We start from the raw sequence: 19,441 nt of genomic DNA on the forward strand, positions 1-19,441 counted from the left end.
AAGTACAATACCCAGTTAACAGATATCTCATGATGTTCAAATGGTTTCATTTCTATTCGCACAAACAGGGAATGCCAGGCATGCCAGTGACTCTGGACTCCACATTCTCATTCCACATGCTACTAGATCTACTAGCATTTTTAGGAACACTCTAAGTCAGAAGATGAAGTTTCTAATAACTATTTTTTAAGAAAGAAGATCCTGAAAGGAATCAGATATAATACAGCCACTTGGAATTTGTTAAGGCAAGTGGCACAAAATAGAGAATGAAGGCAGTGATGATTCATGTATAGGCTCCTGAGAACACAGCTAAAAAGTGGAATAAGGGTCAAATTCCATGCCAAAAAATGACTAATGAACAGGCTTGGTTCCTCTATACCTAGGGTGAGATGTCATTGCCTCCGCAAAACAGGTTATGTAGCAATAGCATTGTTGTTAATTCAGAAAGTCAAGGAGCTGCCTGCTCATATTCTTAAAATTGTGGCTTTTCAAAGGCAAGGGTGATAACCAGTGGTTTCCAGGAAAGTGAGATGACCTGTTCTCTAGACTAAAATAAAGTAAGGTTTTTAATAGAATCATTTCAACTGGAGAGGAGACAGACTGTCCCACAAATCCTCATCATTCAGCTGGGAGCTCAAGTTCCCAGCCCAACAGGCAAGGGATGGTTTCTTTTAAATAGGGCATCAAAGAGGAGTCAATAGTGTTTCTTTTTTTTTAGAAGATGGGGTGGGACGTCTATGCAACAGCAACTGTTAAACAGTAATTTGAAAGGAAAGATAATTTCCTGATTTACACACTATCCTATATTATCAAAGCTAATAGTGATGGTGTGGGTAGCTTTAGATGATTCTTGATAACATCTCCAAAGACACCATTGATTATATGATTCATCATCAATTTACTAATATTTGTTTTTCAGGGGAAAACATTCAGTGCTTACATCAATAATAATATTATATACCCTGATTTCAGTAGTATTAAATGTCAAAAAAAAGTACATATTAGAATCAAGGAAGTGCAATGTGTTTCTTATTGACAGACTTCAAAGTTTTTGAGGATAAGCCAATTTCTGGAAAGTAAGATGAACCCACCTAGAGGGATGTTCTGGCCTTAGAACTTGTTTAACATAAAATTCAATTCCAGGAAGAAGGGATAGAAGCTTTTATGAATGAGAAAGGACAGATGAGCACTTATTTCTGGTGGGTCGGTATCACCTCAGAGATGCCTTTGGGTAGAATTCAGGTGCCTGGTTTTTTGCAGTAACAGACAGAAATTCACAAGGGTAAGGTTTTTATAATTCCTCCACTTACTTCTACAAGGGTCAGTATTCTTAAAGCAATGATTGTCTTTTCCTTCCTCTTCCTCTGTCTGTCTTTTCTTCCCAGGCTGATGTTGGAACGCTTTTCTCAGCACTGGCTTCCTGCCATCCTCCTCCACTTCAGTCTCACAGGTAGGCTCCAGCTGTGGCATTGGCCTCTCTTCGTCTGAGTTGTCAAAGGGCTCATTCAGTACTTCTGTCGTCTCAGAAATGGTCTCAGTTGTTACACTGCTGTTGATCCTCCTGCGTTTACGACCCCTTTTCTTCTTTAGTACAAAAGGCCTCTGAAATTAATTCCAAACATAACACATCAGAGCTCATGAGAAATTACCTTGCTGAGTCGATATACGGCAAACACGTACTGAACGTGTGTCTGAGACTTACATGTAAAGACTTCTGTAATGTCTTTGTACTTAACCTTCCATTTGATGTTTAACATCCCTCTCGGGCGCCTACTGCACAGACAAGTGTTTTCCAAATAAAACAGTTGTTTACTCAAGCAGATGCTTTGAGAGGGAACATCCTAGCAGCTGCACTGTAGATTTTTAAAAGCTAAGGTTTGCTTTCCTAGCATATTATTTCCGAGTAGTACCTGCTGGCTTCAAAATCCTATACATTATAGTGATTAAATCATCATGGACATCAGCATTTCTGTAAATGTTTCAACAACCAACTAGCCACTGGGTCACTCATTTTAATATTTGATAACTGTTCAAGGAGCACCTACTATGTGCACGGCACTGTAAGATACATGATGGTACACAAGACTAGCCTACTCATTCCCCATCTCACAGGAATTCAGCAATGATGAAAAGGAAAAAAGAAAGAATACTTGAAGAAAGAATTACTCTGCAGACAACGTTAGAGTCATGCACTGGTGGCTGCAAGGATGTCAGCAGCTGATAATTTTACAAAATATTTTAACATGGATGGCATCTAAAGAAAACATAAAGACATGTGGAATGTGTCTTTCTTATGTGCTGCTGCTAAGTCGCTTCAGTCATGTCCGACTCTGTGCGAACCCATAGACGGCAGCCCACCAGGCTCCGCCGTCCCTGGGATTCTCCAGGCAAGAACGCTGGAGTGGGTTGCCATTTCCTTCTCCAATGCAGGAAAGGGAAAAGTGAAAGTGAAGTCGCTCAGTCGTGTCCGACTCTTAGCGACCCCATGGACTGTAAGCCTACCAGGCTCCTCCGTCCATGGGATTTTCCAGGCAAGAGTACTGGAGTGGGGTGCCATTGCCTTCTCCACTTTCTTATGTAAGATATAACAATTTTTTCTAATTGCATTAGAGGTTGGCACAAATGACTCTCCATAATTGAAAACATAAAATATTTTTTCCAAGTAAGATATACTCAATGATACAAAATCCAAGTATAAGAATAAGAGGTAGATTTGCTGCTAAGATGTAATCTGTCAATAATGGGTCTGAAAAATTACTGAAAGTACATTGCACAGAAGAGTACAAAATGCTTGATTAAAACTCAAACTCTAGGTAAACTATATCCAAGAATTACTGCGTCTCACATTTTCAACTGCCCAGATGTTCACTGAAGTGCACATATAAATTTTGATAGTCATATTCTGCATTTTAGTATTTATGATTATTAATCCCTTCAGTCAGCCTGATCTCCCTAATCCATTAGAATTTTCCCAAACATGAGTTTAGCCAATACGCAGAACTGGTTTTCTTTAGGCTGAGTCCTTTTTTGTGATGGTAGACACTTAACACACCTTGGATAATTCTGGGTTTTGTTATTTTTGAAGCAAATTTCTTTTGTTATATATATAATACATGGATACATGTTCCTTGTAAGAAATCAAAATATGATTCATAAGCCTAAAGTCCACTCTGTGGGATGCTCTTCTTGTACCTCCCCCAGCTGCCCTTCCACTCAAACACGGCCAGGCTCAGATGATGGAGCCCCAACCACCCTGGGAGTCAGAAGAGCAGGTTCTTTGAGAGAAACCACACAGGGTGTCCTTGGGGCAGAGCCTTAACTTGCATTCTCACTATTAGTCTCGGGTGTCCTACACTATCTGGCCCCTCTGCATGTCACAGATAGACACTGAAGACAAAGATAGCTGATCTGGGTTGAGCGATTACCTCAAGACAAAATCAATTTTCTAACTTCTGCACCTGGTATGTGTACCTAGAGAAACCACCAGGCTACTACGATAGGAGACATTTCAAGAATATGTACTTGCATAAATGCAAAATATCAGCATTAAACTTAAGGGCTTAAAATACCTCCTAACAATTCTATGCCAGGGACAAGAGAAGGAAATAGCCTCAGGAGCACTGGGCTTGGAGTCTGAGCATTTGTCTGTTTCTGGCTCCATCTCTAATGAGTTGTGTGACCTTGGACAAGTCTCCTATCCTCTCTAGGCCTTGATGTTTTCATCAAAATAGACTGAAGGGTGGTTAAGTGCTCCCCTGGGCCCTCTTCTGTTCCCATAGCCTGATTTACTCCAGTCCCACAAACCAGCAGGTGGCAGTAACTACCAGACTAGCAAGCCGCCTGTCCCTGGTTTCCTGTCACAGCACCAACAAACCTCAAAGAGTAAACACAATCATGACTGTAAGATAAATGATGAGGATATATGATCAGTGGGACTGGATACAAATAAACTACATCTAAAGAATGAAGAGTGAAACAAATACTAATAGAATGTTTGCAATGACAAATAAGATTGATTGAAACTGACTCACAAGACAGAAAATCTGAACAGACACATACCTTTCTCTTTATGGCAACTGACTGTGGTTTAGTCAATCTTGGAGGAGAGCTTTGGATATTTTCTTCCTCTTCCCCTTCTTCCTCTTCCTCCTCCTCTTCCTCTTCCTCTTCTTCCTCTTCCTCCTCCTCTTCTTCTTCCTCCTCCTCTTCTTCACTGCTCTCTTTAGACAGCTCCATCAGCTGCCCTCGCTCCCCTGACACTGGCCGGCTCTCCGGGGAATGCAAATATTTATTTTTCGATTGTACTTTTGCAGGTGATTGCCTACTGTTAGCTCTAGATGACAGGATTTCTTGCTCCTCTTTTTCCCAGCAGCTAGCTTGTTCCATTAGCCGCTCGGCCTAAAGGGGAGGTAAAAATGGCGGGCCAGTTTGAGGGCAGTTACACAGTCAGAGCCTCTAAGGATCAAGGATCTCTAAGTCATTTCTGATCAGGATAATCAGCCAGTCAAGCAGCATTTAAGCTGCATCATCTCAGAACTCTTTTGCATCAGTTAGGATAACAAATCAAAGAAGATAGGGTTTCATGGGATATTTAGCAGTATTAATGATGCAGCGAATTGATTTGAGTCCTTATCACTACATTACATGCTCACTGGCATGGAGCACTTTAAGCAAGTTCATAAACACAATGAATCGATTGACACTGCAGTCTTGGAGCTCAGCACCAAATTTGATCTGATTACATGCTGTCAGTAGTGAAAAATGCTGCTTTGTGATCAATGATAAACGTTTCATTTTTCATACTCAATTCAATAAAATTATCATATCTTACCATGCAACCTCACTTAGGATAAATTAGTGCCATATCATTTCACAAGCTCTCTCTGCATAACCAAGCTTTTGACAATGGTGTTAATGACCTTAGCTTAAAAATGCTACAAGACTGAAATTACACAACTTAGGCTGATGAACCCAAATTACCTCTTTTTCAGCTTCTCGTTCTTCTTCAGAAACTGCAGCATTAGAAATTAAGATTGGGGTCCACCTCAGACTCTCTGGATCAAGTTCATTGGTCCGAGAACAGGTTTTCAACTTTTCCATGTGGCCCAATATCAACTTTTCTCGTCTAATGATGACAAATCTGTAATGTGAGGAGGTAGAAAACAGTGCAATCAAAAGCTGAAATTTAATTTCACCTTCACATATTGATCTCTGCTAGCACTAACGTTACCTGGGTTAGAAAAAACCAGAAAGCTCATCAATGAAAATGTGGAGCAAACTGAAATTTGACCTGCAAAGAAGTTTCACTGCCTGTTTTCTTTTTAGGAGAAAAGTTTTTATAATATTGTTGGGGAACCTCTAATATTTAAATACAATGAATCTGCCTAACTTTAGGGACCCCTTCTAGGGTAAGATGGTTACAAGGCAGCTGGGTCGCCCAGGGCACTGGTGCTCACCGGCCGTCTCTCTTGTCAATCATGTGGAGGTGCTGCAGAGTGGTGGCGATGTCATGGGGGCACATGCCCGTAGCTCTGCTGATGGCCTTGATGCTGATGTGCCGCTCGTGGTGGTGGTAGAGATATTCTAAGATGACACTCTTCCAGTAGGCCAGGTAGGAGAGACGGCCCAGATCGGAGAGTGGCTTTTCAGGAGACCCTGCTTGGCCTTCTCTTCGAGAAAGCAAATAGCCTAGGGCAGAAAAAGCAAAAGTCGACCTCACTGCGGTGTTCTCAGACATTGGAACAGGGGCCACTCAAAATAATGTAAGACTTACACTTTACACTGTAAGTAGCAACAAGGTACATCACATCACAACATATCACACAAGTAACATCACATCGGAGAAGTGCATTCATTAATTTTATGTATAATCTCTTCCCAGTTATAGTGATCTGACATCCACGAAGTTTATCCCCCGAATCCTTTACAGTAGCCCTGCAAGTCAGTTCATTTAGCTGATGGCAGTATTTCAGACATACGTTGCGGCATACTTAACGAAGCTAAAGTTGAACACATTACTTCTGATAAGTCTCAACATCCAAGTCCCCCGGCTTCAGATCCTTTCAAAAACTAAATGTCAGGCACTTACTCAGAAATCCTGTCAAGGGACCACCCTGAACATTAATGGGGGGGTTGTTTTCCACAGGAAGAACCAAATGACCCTTTAACAGCTGGGTCTTAATAAAAGACAAGGGCCTCTGTTGACTGAGATTCTGTATTGCCTATTACATTTAACTAGCGGCTGATCTAAAGCTTTGTTTTAGGACTAATAAAAGAATGTCTTTTAAGTCAACTGCTGCAACTCATATCAGCTCCACTAGCTCTATTTTCACCTCTTTCATGGAAATTAATTTATAATCCAACCGTTGCTCCTACAAATTAAAACAAAACAACCTTCTTAAAACAGTTTCATGTAAACGCAGAAAAGCCCTGAGCATGGTATGCTTTTGAACACATACCCGACAGCATTACTGTGAAGGTTCCTTGGCAAAAGAACTTTAAAATGAGAAAAACTTTAAACCCACTTGAAGGTAATGAATGAAAGCTGGCGGCTGTCTCAGTAATTAAGAGCCACTTACTGAGTAGAGAAGAAATGTTATAAACTAATGATGTCTACCTTGCTCTAATTATCTATTTCAACAGCCTCACCTTCATGAACTTCCTAAATTTAAGCAAACATCAACTACATACAGTAGGTGGCAGCAATTACAAAATCATGCTGCTTTGTAAACCACCCACATCTTCAGCATTTTTCTTCTTTATCTACATTTCCAAAATGGCTGAATTTTCAAGAATTTTCTCAATTTTGGATTTTTTGTTAAAAGGAGAAAGCAACGTCTCTGGTGCATTTTCCTGCCTCTCAGAATCACTGTAAATAATGCAGAAATATACAACAAGAAATCCAGCTTTACCCTAGAAGGGTATAACCACAGCATTTTGCATTTTGATGGTTTTAATCTGAACGCCATTATCAAGATCAGGCACATATTTAACTTTAGGTTTTGCTGAAGTCTTTTGACTTGTCTCTTTAACTCATGTTTAAGTGCAAAGTATTTGACTGAATACAAACAAGCACCACAAAATCTGACAGTCAAACCACTGTCGACACGTCATTTGGCTGCACACAGAGGCTTTCTACAGCAGTGCGTCAGGAATGCTAACAGGGATGGCCACTGTGCTGAATTCAGCCCAGATTATGCCCTGTCAGTGTGCAGAAGAGCTCTCTGTCACCAAATACAAAGGGGACCCAAACCTCAGGACACAGATAATTGGCACATCTGTCACCTGCCTCCTAAGTGCTTGGTACATGCTGAGAAATTTACTTGGACGGCTGGAGGTCCCAGCTCTGTACATCCAGGATAGATGGGAGTCGGGGAGGGTGGGGGAAAAGAACCATAGCATAGTGGACATGGAATGATCCATTTTTGTCCACAGGATCCCACAATTAAGTCTGATGCAGTGACTGTGAAATTCCCTAGCCCCTCACTGGTTCTGAACCCCACAGTTGGGAACAGTAAGCACTCCCACCCCGAAGCCCAGCAGACAGATTTCTGTACAACCAAAGTTGAGCCCTCCTAACCTTATGTCCCCTCTGCGACGAGCAACCTTATCCAGGAAGCACATGTATTTCTTTGTTCTATCTTCTCTTCCCATGAGTGCTATGTTGGGCTAAAGGGAAGCACCCAGAATCCCCCCAAAAGACAGCTGACAACAATTGTTCATGCTCTCACACCCTGAGAGAGTAGCATACACCTTCTCAGGGCCTCAGACTAGACGAGTTAGGCAACCTGGGGTCTGTGGAGAACATCCAGGCACAGACCTTTTAGCACCTGCTGCTACCACCGTGTTAAGTGGCTGTCTCCCTGGGACGCTCCCTTGGACACAGTCTGTGATCTGCGACTGAGCCCCGCCAAGCACGTGTACACCAAGCCCACTAGACGTTTGCAGAGAACACCTCTGTGCTGTGCTAGCAAAGGCTGCAAAGGCTACCCATACGTGCCAGGAAGTTATACTTTCCTCGGTGTGGGAGAGAAAAAACTGCAAACCCAAACTCCAACCAGAAAACACCAAGCAGGTTTCCAGGTATGTAGCCCCACCACACTACAGACCACACAATGCCACTGTCCAAAGACATCGTGGCACTGCCTGCAGTCAGTTTTCCCTTCTCCTCGCTGACTCATGAGCCCCTCAGGGAGCTTACACCAGTGGAAGGGACTTACACTTGTGCTAAGAGCCATCTGTAAGTTCACAAAGTCTTTTCTCCTGAAGGAGAAATCTTTGGTTTAAATGGAATCCATTTCAACAAACAAAATGACTAAGGACAAATTTCCGATTCCTTAGTAGTAAAGTCAAGTCACTGGTAATATGTTAAAATATATACAATGTTTAGCAGGAAAAGTTGTGCCATGTCTTTTCCACTCCATTTGTGCACAAGGTTGAAGTAATACATAATTTAAATTTTACCTGCAGCAGGCACTTTTCCTCAAAAAAGCTGTAGCTGGTGGCACTTTATGCCTCTGACCTTCATAACACGGAATGGTTTAAATTTCTTGCCATCTTGTGTTTCCTTCTACTTTTTCTAGGCTCCTCAAATTATCATCACTATAGAGCCCAATGACAATAATTTTTAGTAAGAACAGTTACTTATTGAGTGATTATAGCCATGTGGTGGTTTAAGTTACAGCTCTTAAGTTTAACTTACCAAAAAGATTCCAAATAATTGATCTAAGATGCAGGGAAATAAAAAGCACTTATCTTGGAAGCCGGTATATTATCCTGAAGCATCTGAAACAAGTACAATACACCCCTGGTGAATAGATTCCTGTGGTGCTCTAATGCCTTTCCTCAACTCAGGATACTTTGAATCAGAAAACTTGAACTATCCCTGGGGAAACCTGGCTGTTCAGACTGGAAACAAAGTGATGTTTGGAGGACAAATCCCAGTAGCTGCAGTATAATTAATCACTGGTGAAATTATTCCCTGTAAATTGTGAGCCAGAGGTGCTGGTGAATAGTTCTTAACTCTGTGAGCAGAAGACTTGTACTTTAAAGCTGACTGGCCCAACACCCCTCACCCACATCAATTATCTTGAGGAAGCTAGCTTCCTATTTTGCTTCACTGGAACTACTTACTCAAGAGAATGTTGAGGTCTAAGTTTTAGTGTATGAACCATGCACTAAATTCAAAAGATTATCAAGGTATTTGCTTAAAGGGAAAGGAAAAATAAAACGAGGTCTGCAAAGAAGCAAGTGTTTCTAAGCTGTACTGCATGGGACCCAAATTTACCTCGCCTCTGTTGAGGCTGACCTGCCTGTAATAAGATAAGCAACCCTCCTGTTAACTAGCTCTGATCCCCAGTGTTTGAAAAGGTTAATTCTCTCCTAAGGGCAGGGGAAAAGAAGTGGTAGAGAGTTGCCTTCCTGTAGGCATTAGGATAAGGAGGGAACAATCTAGACAAGGTCAGGATTTGTTTTTGCAGCCTAAATTCCCAAACTAACTGAACTCCCAGCATATTAAATGCAAAGTTAACCCTTGATTAATATGACACACTCCTTTTCTTTTAAATCAGTAATGTAGTAAATAAGAATGTAGACTAAACCAGAGAGGAGTAATGTTCTCCAGCAAGGGGGTGGGCACGGGTAAGCATTGTCCCCTCCAAGGCAGCCATGCTCACCCTTGCACATCTTTGTTCTACCACCTGGAGCCAAACCATATGAACTTTCTCAAAGACAAAAGGGCAGACTTTGGCAAAGTATTTCCAACTCCCATCTATCTGGATTATATGGGTCTGGAGTAACCAGTTGCTTTTAGGGGAAAATAATCTTTAAGGATTACACAGTTTTCATCAGACACCTGTTTAGCTCAGCAAACCCCACTAAAGGGTTCCTGTCGATAGACAGCACTGAGTTTTTGCAAGCCTGGGAACTGACACCAGGCCAGGGATTTATGGCAGGTCTGGATCAGAGGAAATCCAGTGGCTCTAGCCATGTATCTCATGATCGTGGACGGAAATTCACTGGTCCACACTCATCTATTACTGGTTTCTGGGGTTAAGCAGCTCTGTGACCAAGTGGACAAAAGGCATGTTATCAGTTTAAACAGTGGAGATAAATCAGTTTGACAGGCTACTTATGTCTCCTCAGTGAAGTTTGTGGTGATTTTGTAATTGGTAAAGAAGGAAGCTGAACCTTAGCCTTCTCACTGTTTGAAGAGAATAGGCGTATTCTAAATGACTTGTGATCTGCCTGAATTTTTAACTGCTCACATGTGTCCTCAGCGAAATTGGAATTTTTTTAATTTTAAAGATATTCTGTATTTTAAGAGATTGGTTTTGAAAACATGGAAGTTTAAGGCAGCATTCCCATAATTTTATGGGCCTGAAGTAATTATATAACAACTTGAATAAGCACTGCTTGACCTTTCAGTCTACAGCTTAAAGACTAGTGGTTTTCAGAGTGTGGTCCCACAGACCAACAGTATCAGCATCACCTGGGAACTTGTTAGGGCTGTAAATTCTCAGGCCTGTTCATCAGAACTTTTGGAGGCAGGACCCAGCACCTGTGCTTTAACAAGCCCTCCAGGTGATTCTGATGCACAGAAGTTTGAGGAACACTGGAATAAACTCTGCTATAAGGCTGCTGGCTTTGATGGGGATGTTACAATGGCCCTGTGCAGTAGGAGAGCCAATGAAAAGACAGTGGCTGAAGAATCTTGGTAAGACCTCACCCAGATCCTTGGTGGTACAGAATCTCGAATGCCCCACCAGACTGAAATTTAGCCAGGGTCATTGAGTTGGAGAGTGGCTTTGTCCGTAGCTTTTATGCCTGTGCTCCCCAACCTTCACTGTGTAAACAATCCCCTTCTTGTTACAACTGGATTCTGATTCAGTACATCTGGGGTGGGGCCTGAGAGTCTGCATTTGTAACAAGTTCCTATACCATGAACCATGCTTGAATAGCAAGGGTTTATACATGAAGCCGGACTTCCCTGGTGGCTCAGAGGTTAAAGCGTCTGCCTCCAATGCAGGAGACATAGGTTCGATCCCTGGGTCGGGAAGTTCCACTGGAGAAGGAAATGGCAACCCACTCCAGTATTCTTGCCTGGAGAATCCCATGGACGGAGGAGCCTGGTAGGCTACAGTCCACGGGGTCGCAAAGAGTCGGACACGACTGAGCGACTTCCCAGTATACATGAAGCCAGTGATTCTCAAACGTTTGGGTCTCAGGACCTCTTTGCATTAAAAACAAATTGTTTAAGAGTTTCTGTTTATAGGGGCTACATATATTAATTTTAGAAAAAAATTTGACAAATATTTATTTAAACCCCCATAAACCCATTATGTGTTGACATCATTTTCTAAAATACAAAATAAATAAATAAATAAATAAAATAAAAAGTGAGAAGAGTATCACTGTTTAACATTTTTGCAAAACTCTTCTACAACTAGCTTAAGAGAAAACAGCTAGATTCTCCTATCTGTTTTGGTATTCAATCTGTTGTGCTATCACAGGTCATAAAATTCTTGACAACTCCACTGTACACTCATGGGAGAATGAGAGTGAGAAGGACAAACAGTATCTTAGTATAACTTTGAAAATAGTTATGACCTTGCAGACTCCCTGAAAGGGCTTCTGAGATCCCCAGCGATCCCTGGACCATACTTTGAAACCACTGCATTAAATAAAAAATGAGAAGAATTTGTAAAGATGGGCAACAAGGCCACAAGATAAAGCAATATGGCACTTACTGAACACAGTATGACAGATCATAAGAGGAACTACAGGTTGGTTAAGGGCAAGGGTTTTAGAGCAAGACTGCCTGTGATGGAATCCAGAGTCCGCATGTAACAGCTGTGTGGCTTTGAGCAAGTTATTTAATCCCTCTGTGCTTCAGATCCCTCATCCATAAAGTGTGGAGAGTAATCAATCATACCTGTCACCTAGGGTTGTCATATTAATCAAATGAATGAATACAAAGCACGTAGAACAGTGCTTGGCATATTACAGAAACCCTGTATGAGTGTTAGGTATTATCATTATTATTCAACATAGTGAATGAAAGAAATCTCAAGGTGGTCATTTGATGACTGCTTATCCTTACTGTAGGGGAAAGAAAGAAAATTGGGACAGAGAACAGCTCCCTTTCCTTTTTCCGACTTTTGCTTGAGGCACCTGAAAACCATTCCATTCACTCCACTGCCTCAGACAATTTTCCTCCTGCTCCCATCCCCATCTAACCACCCAAACATAAATTAAATTCAAGGAAGAAGCTATGATTAAAAAAAAAAAAAAAGCAAACATATTCTGCCTCAGGAACGATCTCAAGAAACTGGCGACTAAAAGCTCCCAGCAAGCACATTTCTGTGCTCCCAAATTCCCTGTGGTCCTCAAGTCTTTAACTTCAAGAACTACCCTCAGGAAACAGCAAGCGCATCAAACCACACTAACAATGATGGCTGGAGGGCTTCAGCAAGAACCCAGGGATGGTCCCAAGACAGATGAAACAAAGACCCAAATGTTGTAGAAGACTCAAGTGTGTCCCTGGGAACATGGCTTGAGCCAGTGAAACCTAGAGAATGGGAACAGCAAGTCTTTGGAGAGGGAAGGCTGGCTGCCCTAGGTCACACGCCAGTCTGTTTCTCTAAGGTGCCCCTTAATATCTCCCTTTTCAAAGATCCCACAAGCTCCTCCACAGACTGCGCTGATGCTAAGCTCTTCCTCAGTCATGTGGTGGGGCCACTGGTCTTTTTTACTGAACACCCCTGCCTTGCTCTCAAGACTACATGGAAGAGAAATGGTATTCCTTCAAGCCATGCCCCTACTCCCACCGCCACGCTGGGGAATGTGTATGTGGGGCACGATGCCCCTGCTGCTGTGGGGTGTGTGTGTGTGTGTGTAGAAGCATACAGACCATGCTGGAATTTACCAGATGAGTTCCATGAGTCTGTGAGTGGGTGTGGCCTCTCAAAGTGGGTGGTCATTCTCTGCGTATACAAACTCACAAACTCATAAACGGGACATCAGGTGGCAGGAACTCTCCTCCTTCTGTGGCAACCTTGTGTCAGAGAGGGTGAACATCTGTGAATGAGTTACCAAGTTGGGGATGACCAGGGCCAGACCCTTGTGAGACAGCCACAGGGTAAAAATGAGTCAATGTTTTTTTTAATAATTGATTAATTTAATTGAGTGACACTGTCTCTTTATTTCTCCTTTTTCTATCTTGTGGTCTTGCCCAAAGGTTCTCAACCCTGGTTGCAAACTAGAATCACTCGACCTTTTAAAAACTCCAGATGTCCATATTTCATCCAATCACAACTCTTGCCTCTCAGGCCAGTCTGGTCTCAGAAGTGTTAGGGTTTTTATTAGGCAAAGGATCTTGGGGACTACTCCTTGGACAGAATGTTAAATAGAGGTGGTATACCAATTCCACTTCTCTATTTCTGTCCTTGCCCTGCAAGAGCTGTGGTGATAGCAGTGGTGCCTAATGAGAGATCCAAGTAGAAGGTGAATCTTGGGGGAAAACAGAGACACCTGAGAGTTAACAGCAGAGAGGAGGAGAGGGTCACTTGGCAGAGAACTTTGTGAGGGACTTCACAGAAGCTTCACTGATTTAAACATTTAACTGAGAAATATTTGTTTACGTATGGCATGTTATCAAGGTCCTGGTCTGGTGTATTAGAAAAATATAATTTTTCTAAGAAGGTGATCATGTATGAAATAGATTCAGTCTTCCAAATTTCTTGTTAGGAAGATGAGGCACCTCTGACAAAGAACAAAATGATCAATTTGTCACTATCACTTATTCCCAAACTAAAATCATTTGGGGAAGGCAAGAATTAAAAAAAAAAAAAATGTTTCCTTAAATATATCTGGGAAGTAACTAGTTTTTTTTATGAGGCCCTTGCCTATTGCAAATTGAGTTAAGCTCTGACTCATCACTCAGAGGCACCTTTGGTTAGATAATAGTAATACAGTGCCGGTACCATGACATCTGAGGTGACAGAAATTAGAAAAACATGTCAGAAGAATGCCTTCCTTTTGGACCTTTTGTGGGTTTCCACAGTTCAAACCACTTTTAAATTCTGGAAAGTTTTGCGAAAAACAAATTTACCAAAAAAAATTTTTAAGATGAAGTAATCTGGCATTTAAAAACTATGCCCTTTCTTGTAAATAGGCAAAAGTCCACATTGGAGATTCAATCTGAAAAACTATTTCAAAAACTAAATTTCTTCCAAGTTGAAACCTGGGTAAAATTTTTATATTTAAGTTGCAAAATCCTGGTAACAAGAATTTAACTTTGAACAGTTATAACATTTTAATCACTGCATTAAACCCATACACACTTCAAATAAAGCATCTGCTCAGAGCATGTAACAGTATCTATCTGCAATGCTGCACCTGTGAGACCGTGCTCTGTAAAACATTACAACTGAACTCTTCTTTAAATACTACAAAAAACAAAAACGGGAGTTTCTTTTGACCACTGAGCTTCTGTAGAGGGAGGCTGAAAAAGTTATTCTAATAGCTAGTTGTCTGGTCTAATCCTACCCGGCCCACCAAGGGGGAGCATTTAAACCAACATGGACACTGACCACTGATCTCAAACCACGTTTGGGAGGCAAGACAGACAGAAGAGAAACTTGCCTTTCTATGTGTTTCCTCTCCCACAACTGTCCCACAATACTTTGTATGTGGGTGTGTTTCCCAGTTATAATTTTCAAAGACTGGACAAAGTATGTTGTAATTCCAATCATGAGTGATGAGCTTTCCGCACAGCAAACGTAAGAATATAGCAAGACTGAAGAAAGGAAAAAGTGGGAAGCGAAATCTAAAATTTTCTTTGTTTTTAAAGTACATTTCAAAAAGGGTCTGTCTTTGAGATAACTTTCTAAAACCAAAGCATGGCCTATCACCCAAGCTGACTTAGACAAACAGTGCTATTTCACTGGTCTACAGAAGTCGGAAACTTCTCTCTTCACTTTTTATTTATCTCCTCTAAGCTTTCAAACAGGATTGGAAGTAAAAAGCCTCTGGCAATAAAAGGTGGTCTCCCCACAGGGTTATTGATGAGCCCATTTTGACGGAGGTGCAGCACACCTGCAGGCTGGCTGGGGTAGGAAGCTGGGCTGGGATGAGGTATTCAGTCAAGTCACTGGCTGGTTTGCCAGTGGACTTGGTGTCATGTAAGTTTCTAGCCTTTAATCCTATAGGGATCTTAAAGTCCAACTGGCTACAGTTAGATGTTAGCTGTTGGAAAAACAAAAAACTATGAAGCATCATCACTAGCAGTATGAAAAGACATCAGTTACTACCCCTTCAGTTAGTAGGTGATTACTTCTCAAAGTCCACTTTTTAGATTGGCTCCCTAATTCAAGAAATACTTAATAGCTGAGACTTCAGTAACAATATATTAATATTGGTGGTTTAGTTGCTAAGTCGTGTCTGACTCTAGTGATCCCATGGACTGTAGCCTGCCAGGCTCTTCTGTCCATGGGATTCTCCAGGCAAGAATACTGGAGTGGGTTGCCATTTCCTTCTCTAGAGGATCTTCCCAACCCAGGAACTGAACCCAGGTCTCATGCATTGCAGCCAGATTCTTTACTGACTGAGCTATGAGGGAACTGTGCTAATAAGAATACAATATATTAATATTAGCACAGTTTTTGCCACAGTATTACTAGTATTAAACCCGTAAGCCTTTATACTCTGTGGTTACTGATAATCAAAGAATGTCCATCCAACTTTCAAAAGGGTGGGATTGTTTAGCAGTGCGTTCAGCAGTAATGCCCACTGTGTTCTAGGCACTTTTCTAGTTAGGTTGTGGACAGACACTACATTTTCCGAATTTAATAAGGAAAAAAGCTCTGGGAGTTTAATTTGTTAACCAGTATGCAACTGTTGAACACAAGAACCACAGACTATGTAAATAACAGGACTCAAATAGATATGTTAACAGCTAAAGTTCACTTATAAGAATCAATTCAATATGCTACATGCAATCAATTACACTACAATCATCATTTACAAATCAAAGTATAATGCGGATACTCATGGGGGTATATACAACTAGGTGGAAGTGTGTGATTATGGACGAACAGACTGAAACTGTAAATTATGTAACTGTCTCTTGTAATTACCCTGCTTGAGAACCAAAAGAAACTTCCTGTATAATTTTGCTGGAGAATGGGGATCAAGATACAGAATTGCTTTTTAGCTGGTTTTAACCCTTTAACAGTTATTATTTGTGATGAGGTCAAAGAAAGTTTATGCTTAATTTATGAAAAGTCAGCAGGGAGGTATTTCAAAGTAATCCTCTGAAAAGCTCCAGATTATTCATGAAAACTCATGATTTCTCTTCCTCTTCAAGAAAGATTTATCTAAATCATCTGGTAAAATAAACATTTAAAACAAATTCACAGGCGTCATTCAATTTATTTCCTCTCTAAAAACATTCATTATGGTCTGTAAGTTCTTAACTGGATGCAACTAAAAGTCGCAGGGGTAGAAGGCTGTCAAGAGTCCTCAGATGGCTCTTCTGCTTTGGTAGGGGAAAAAAAAAAATCTCATTAGCTTCCTTAAATTCATGGGGGAAAGCTCCAATACTGGGCAAACCACAGGGAACGACTTCTAATCTACAGAGAATTATCTGCTTCTTTAGAAGGAGGAAGCCTGCTTTTGCAACAAATAATCAACAGAATCTATTCTCATTTTAAGACGTTCTAGCCTTTTTCTCTACCTTTCTTAAAAATCTAACTTTTAAACATCTTTTCTCTTCTGTAAGCACTGTTTCTAGTGCCTAACAATCTGCCCCAAATATCAGAATGCTGAACACTCAGCATTCTCGGTGGAAGGAAGGGCAATTTCCTATACTTACAATGTCTGCCAGTATTGCTTTTCCTCATTTTGGATCAAAAAAAGAAAAAAAGGGTGGCGGGCTTCCCTGGTGGCTCAGTGGTAAAGAATTTGCCTGCCAATCATTGCAGGAGACACAAGTTTGTTCTCTGATCCTGGAAGATCCCATATGCCATGGTCACTAAGCCCATGTGGCACAAGACTGAGCCTGTGCTCGACAAGAGAAGCCATTGCAATGAGAAGCCAATGCACCCCAACTGGAGAAAGACTGTGTGTAGCAACAAAGACCAAGAGCAGCCAAAAACTAAAAACAAAAAAGTAAATAAAATAAATAAATTAAGCTATTAAAAAAAAAAAAGAACAAGGAAAGAAGAGAGGGAAGGTGGGGGGTAGAGGAAAGAAAGAAGGGAGGAAGGGAGGGAAGAGAAAAGGAAAAAAAATCCCGATGCTGCAGTGTCTCTTCTTTATCTCTTTGATCTTTCCATTCCATATTCTCTCCTCAGTTCACCCCTATTCTGCACAGCCATTCCTTGCCTGAATCCTCTATTTTATCACCTGTGTTAACATACAGCCCTTCATTCATGTTTCTCTAGGTTTAAGAGTAGAAGCATAATTTACAAGAATACTGTTTTTCTAACGGACTTAACATGTGAGAGGATATGATTCTAGTAAATTTCAGGATATTTCCTTCACATAAAAACGATTATGCATAGCACTGAAATACATACATTACAATGTGTAAAATAGATAGCTAGTGGGAAGTTGCTGTATAGCACAGGGAGCTCAGTCTGGTGCTCTGTGACAACCTAGAGGGGTGGGATGGGAGGGAGACTCAGGAGGGAGGAGATGTGGGTAGACTTATGGCTGGTTCATGTTGCTGCACAGTGGAAACCATCACAACGTTGCAAAGCAATTATCTCCAATTAAAAATAAAAACTAAATGATCCTGCAAAGTCTGACATAAAGGTGATGCTAATATACCAAATACACTTGTGTGTGCTAAGTTGCTTCAGTCGTGTCCAACTTTTTGTAACCCCATGGACTGCAGCCCGTCAGGCTCCTCTGTCATGGAGATTCTCCAGGCAAGAATACTGAAGTGGGTCGCCATGCCCTCCTCCAGGGGATCTTTCTGACCCAGGGATTGAACCCACGTCTCTTATGTCTCTCTCACTGGCAGGTTCTTTACCAGGAGTGCCACCTGGGAATCCCCTTATACTTATGTAAAAGTCTAAGCTCTAAAACAGATACTATAGGGCGTGATCCCATATTTCAAGAACATCACTTTCTTTAAAAAACAAACAACAAAAAAAAAGCAAAAATAAAACACAGAGACAAAAAACTATATTAAACAAATACATACAGCTTAATAGATTATCATAAGGCAACCACCCTTGTAACCATCTCCCAGGATCAAGAAGTAGAAGCTTGCCAGCTAGCTCCCTGCAAACCTCCCACCTGTCCCATCCTGTTCACCCTTCTCCTTTCTTTCTCATGAGCAACCACAATCATGACTAATAGTAATCTCTTGTGTTTCTTTATACTTTTATCACCAAAATATCCCCCCCAAGGACATATGCAAATATATTGTGTATAATGAGGTCAACTTGCATTACATTTTCCTCAAGATTTCAGCAACACTGTTTTCAATACCTTCTACTATATAATCACACTGCATATTTTTTTCAATGTGGACAAATGCATAACTGAATTATTCTTAATCCACCAAACTATTTTAAAGCACTTTATAAACATTAATTTAAAACAATTTTGTTGAAAAAAAGGACCTCCTCTATGGTGTTAGCTCAAAGCAGGACTCAACATGAATAAGTATAAAACAAAGTTTTTATATTTGTAAACATGAAAATACAGCACTAATATTAGAGTAGAAACACATTGAACACAAATCCATGGGGGAAGAAAAAAAATCAGGTTTCTAAGTAGTATTTTCCTAACAGAATTCTAAACAAATGTAAGAAAACTGCTTTACCCAAAACAAATTGATATAAAGAAATTTCTGCTTTACAATCAACTGAAATTTTAAATATATTATTTAGAAATTCCCTCGAGAGAGGATGTTATCAAACTATTATCTTAACAATATTCTACTTCAAACATACTACTACAAGCTGCAAAACATGTTTATGAAGAATAGTTCCCTTGAAACCAAAACCAGGTATAGCACTAATTTCAACCAATCAGAACAAAATCTTTCTTGCTCTTGGTTTAATAATAAAAAAATGCTTCCCTTGCATGTATCTTAGCTGGGAAAATGGAAACGGAAGTTGGAAGCATTTCCTCTTCTGCGATGATGCAGCCCAAGTGTGCCTCGCACACACGGTATACACTGGGTGGGTGGGTGGGGAGCATCCTCAGTGTGCCCATTTCCTGTGAGCAAGAACTAGATCATTTATCCTGATGTTTTCATCACCAAGGCTAACCCTGGCAGAGTGCAAAGCATGCTGGCTGAAGGAAAGGACGAAGGGATCAATGAATGGAGAAAAAGGCAAAAAAAAACAAATATGGAGAGGAGATCTGAGATCTGGCTGGGTCAATCGGACAGGTGCTGTCACTGACACAGAGAAGAGGACAG

At 40.9% G+C, this 19,441-nt stretch overlaps 1 protein-coding gene across 9 annotated transcripts in view; it reads right to left on the reverse strand.

Annotated features, from left to right (window-relative positions):
- Window positions 1-19,441, reverse strand: part of KAT6B (lysine acetyltransferase 6B) — a 185,332-nt gene that overhangs the window by 5,697 nt on the left and 160,194 nt on the right. For all 9 annotated transcript variants that reach the window (XM_081563934.1, XM_081563959.1, XM_081563946.1 and 6 more), the window contains exons 14-17: window positions 5,457-5,688; window positions 4,981-5,140; window positions 4,060-4,398; window positions 1,311-1,602 (exon numbers count right to left, since the gene is read on the reverse strand). In XM_081563934.1, the coding sequence (XP_081420060.1) occupies window positions 1,311-1,602; window positions 4,060-4,398; window positions 4,981-5,140; window positions 5,457-5,688 (1,023 nt within the window). The remainder of the gene's footprint in view (window positions 1-1,310; window positions 1,603-4,059; window positions 4,399-4,980; window positions 5,141-5,456; window positions 5,689-19,441) is intronic.

The sequence above is a fragment of the Giraffa tippelskirchi genome, chromosome 2, assembly GCF_054371585.1.
Source record: "Giraffa tippelskirchi isolate mGirTip1 chromosome 2, T2T-mGirTip1v1.2.pri, whole genome shotgun sequence".
In the NCBI taxonomy this organism is placed as follows: Eukaryota; Metazoa; Chordata; class Mammalia; order Artiodactyla; family Giraffidae; genus Giraffa; species Giraffa tippelskirchi.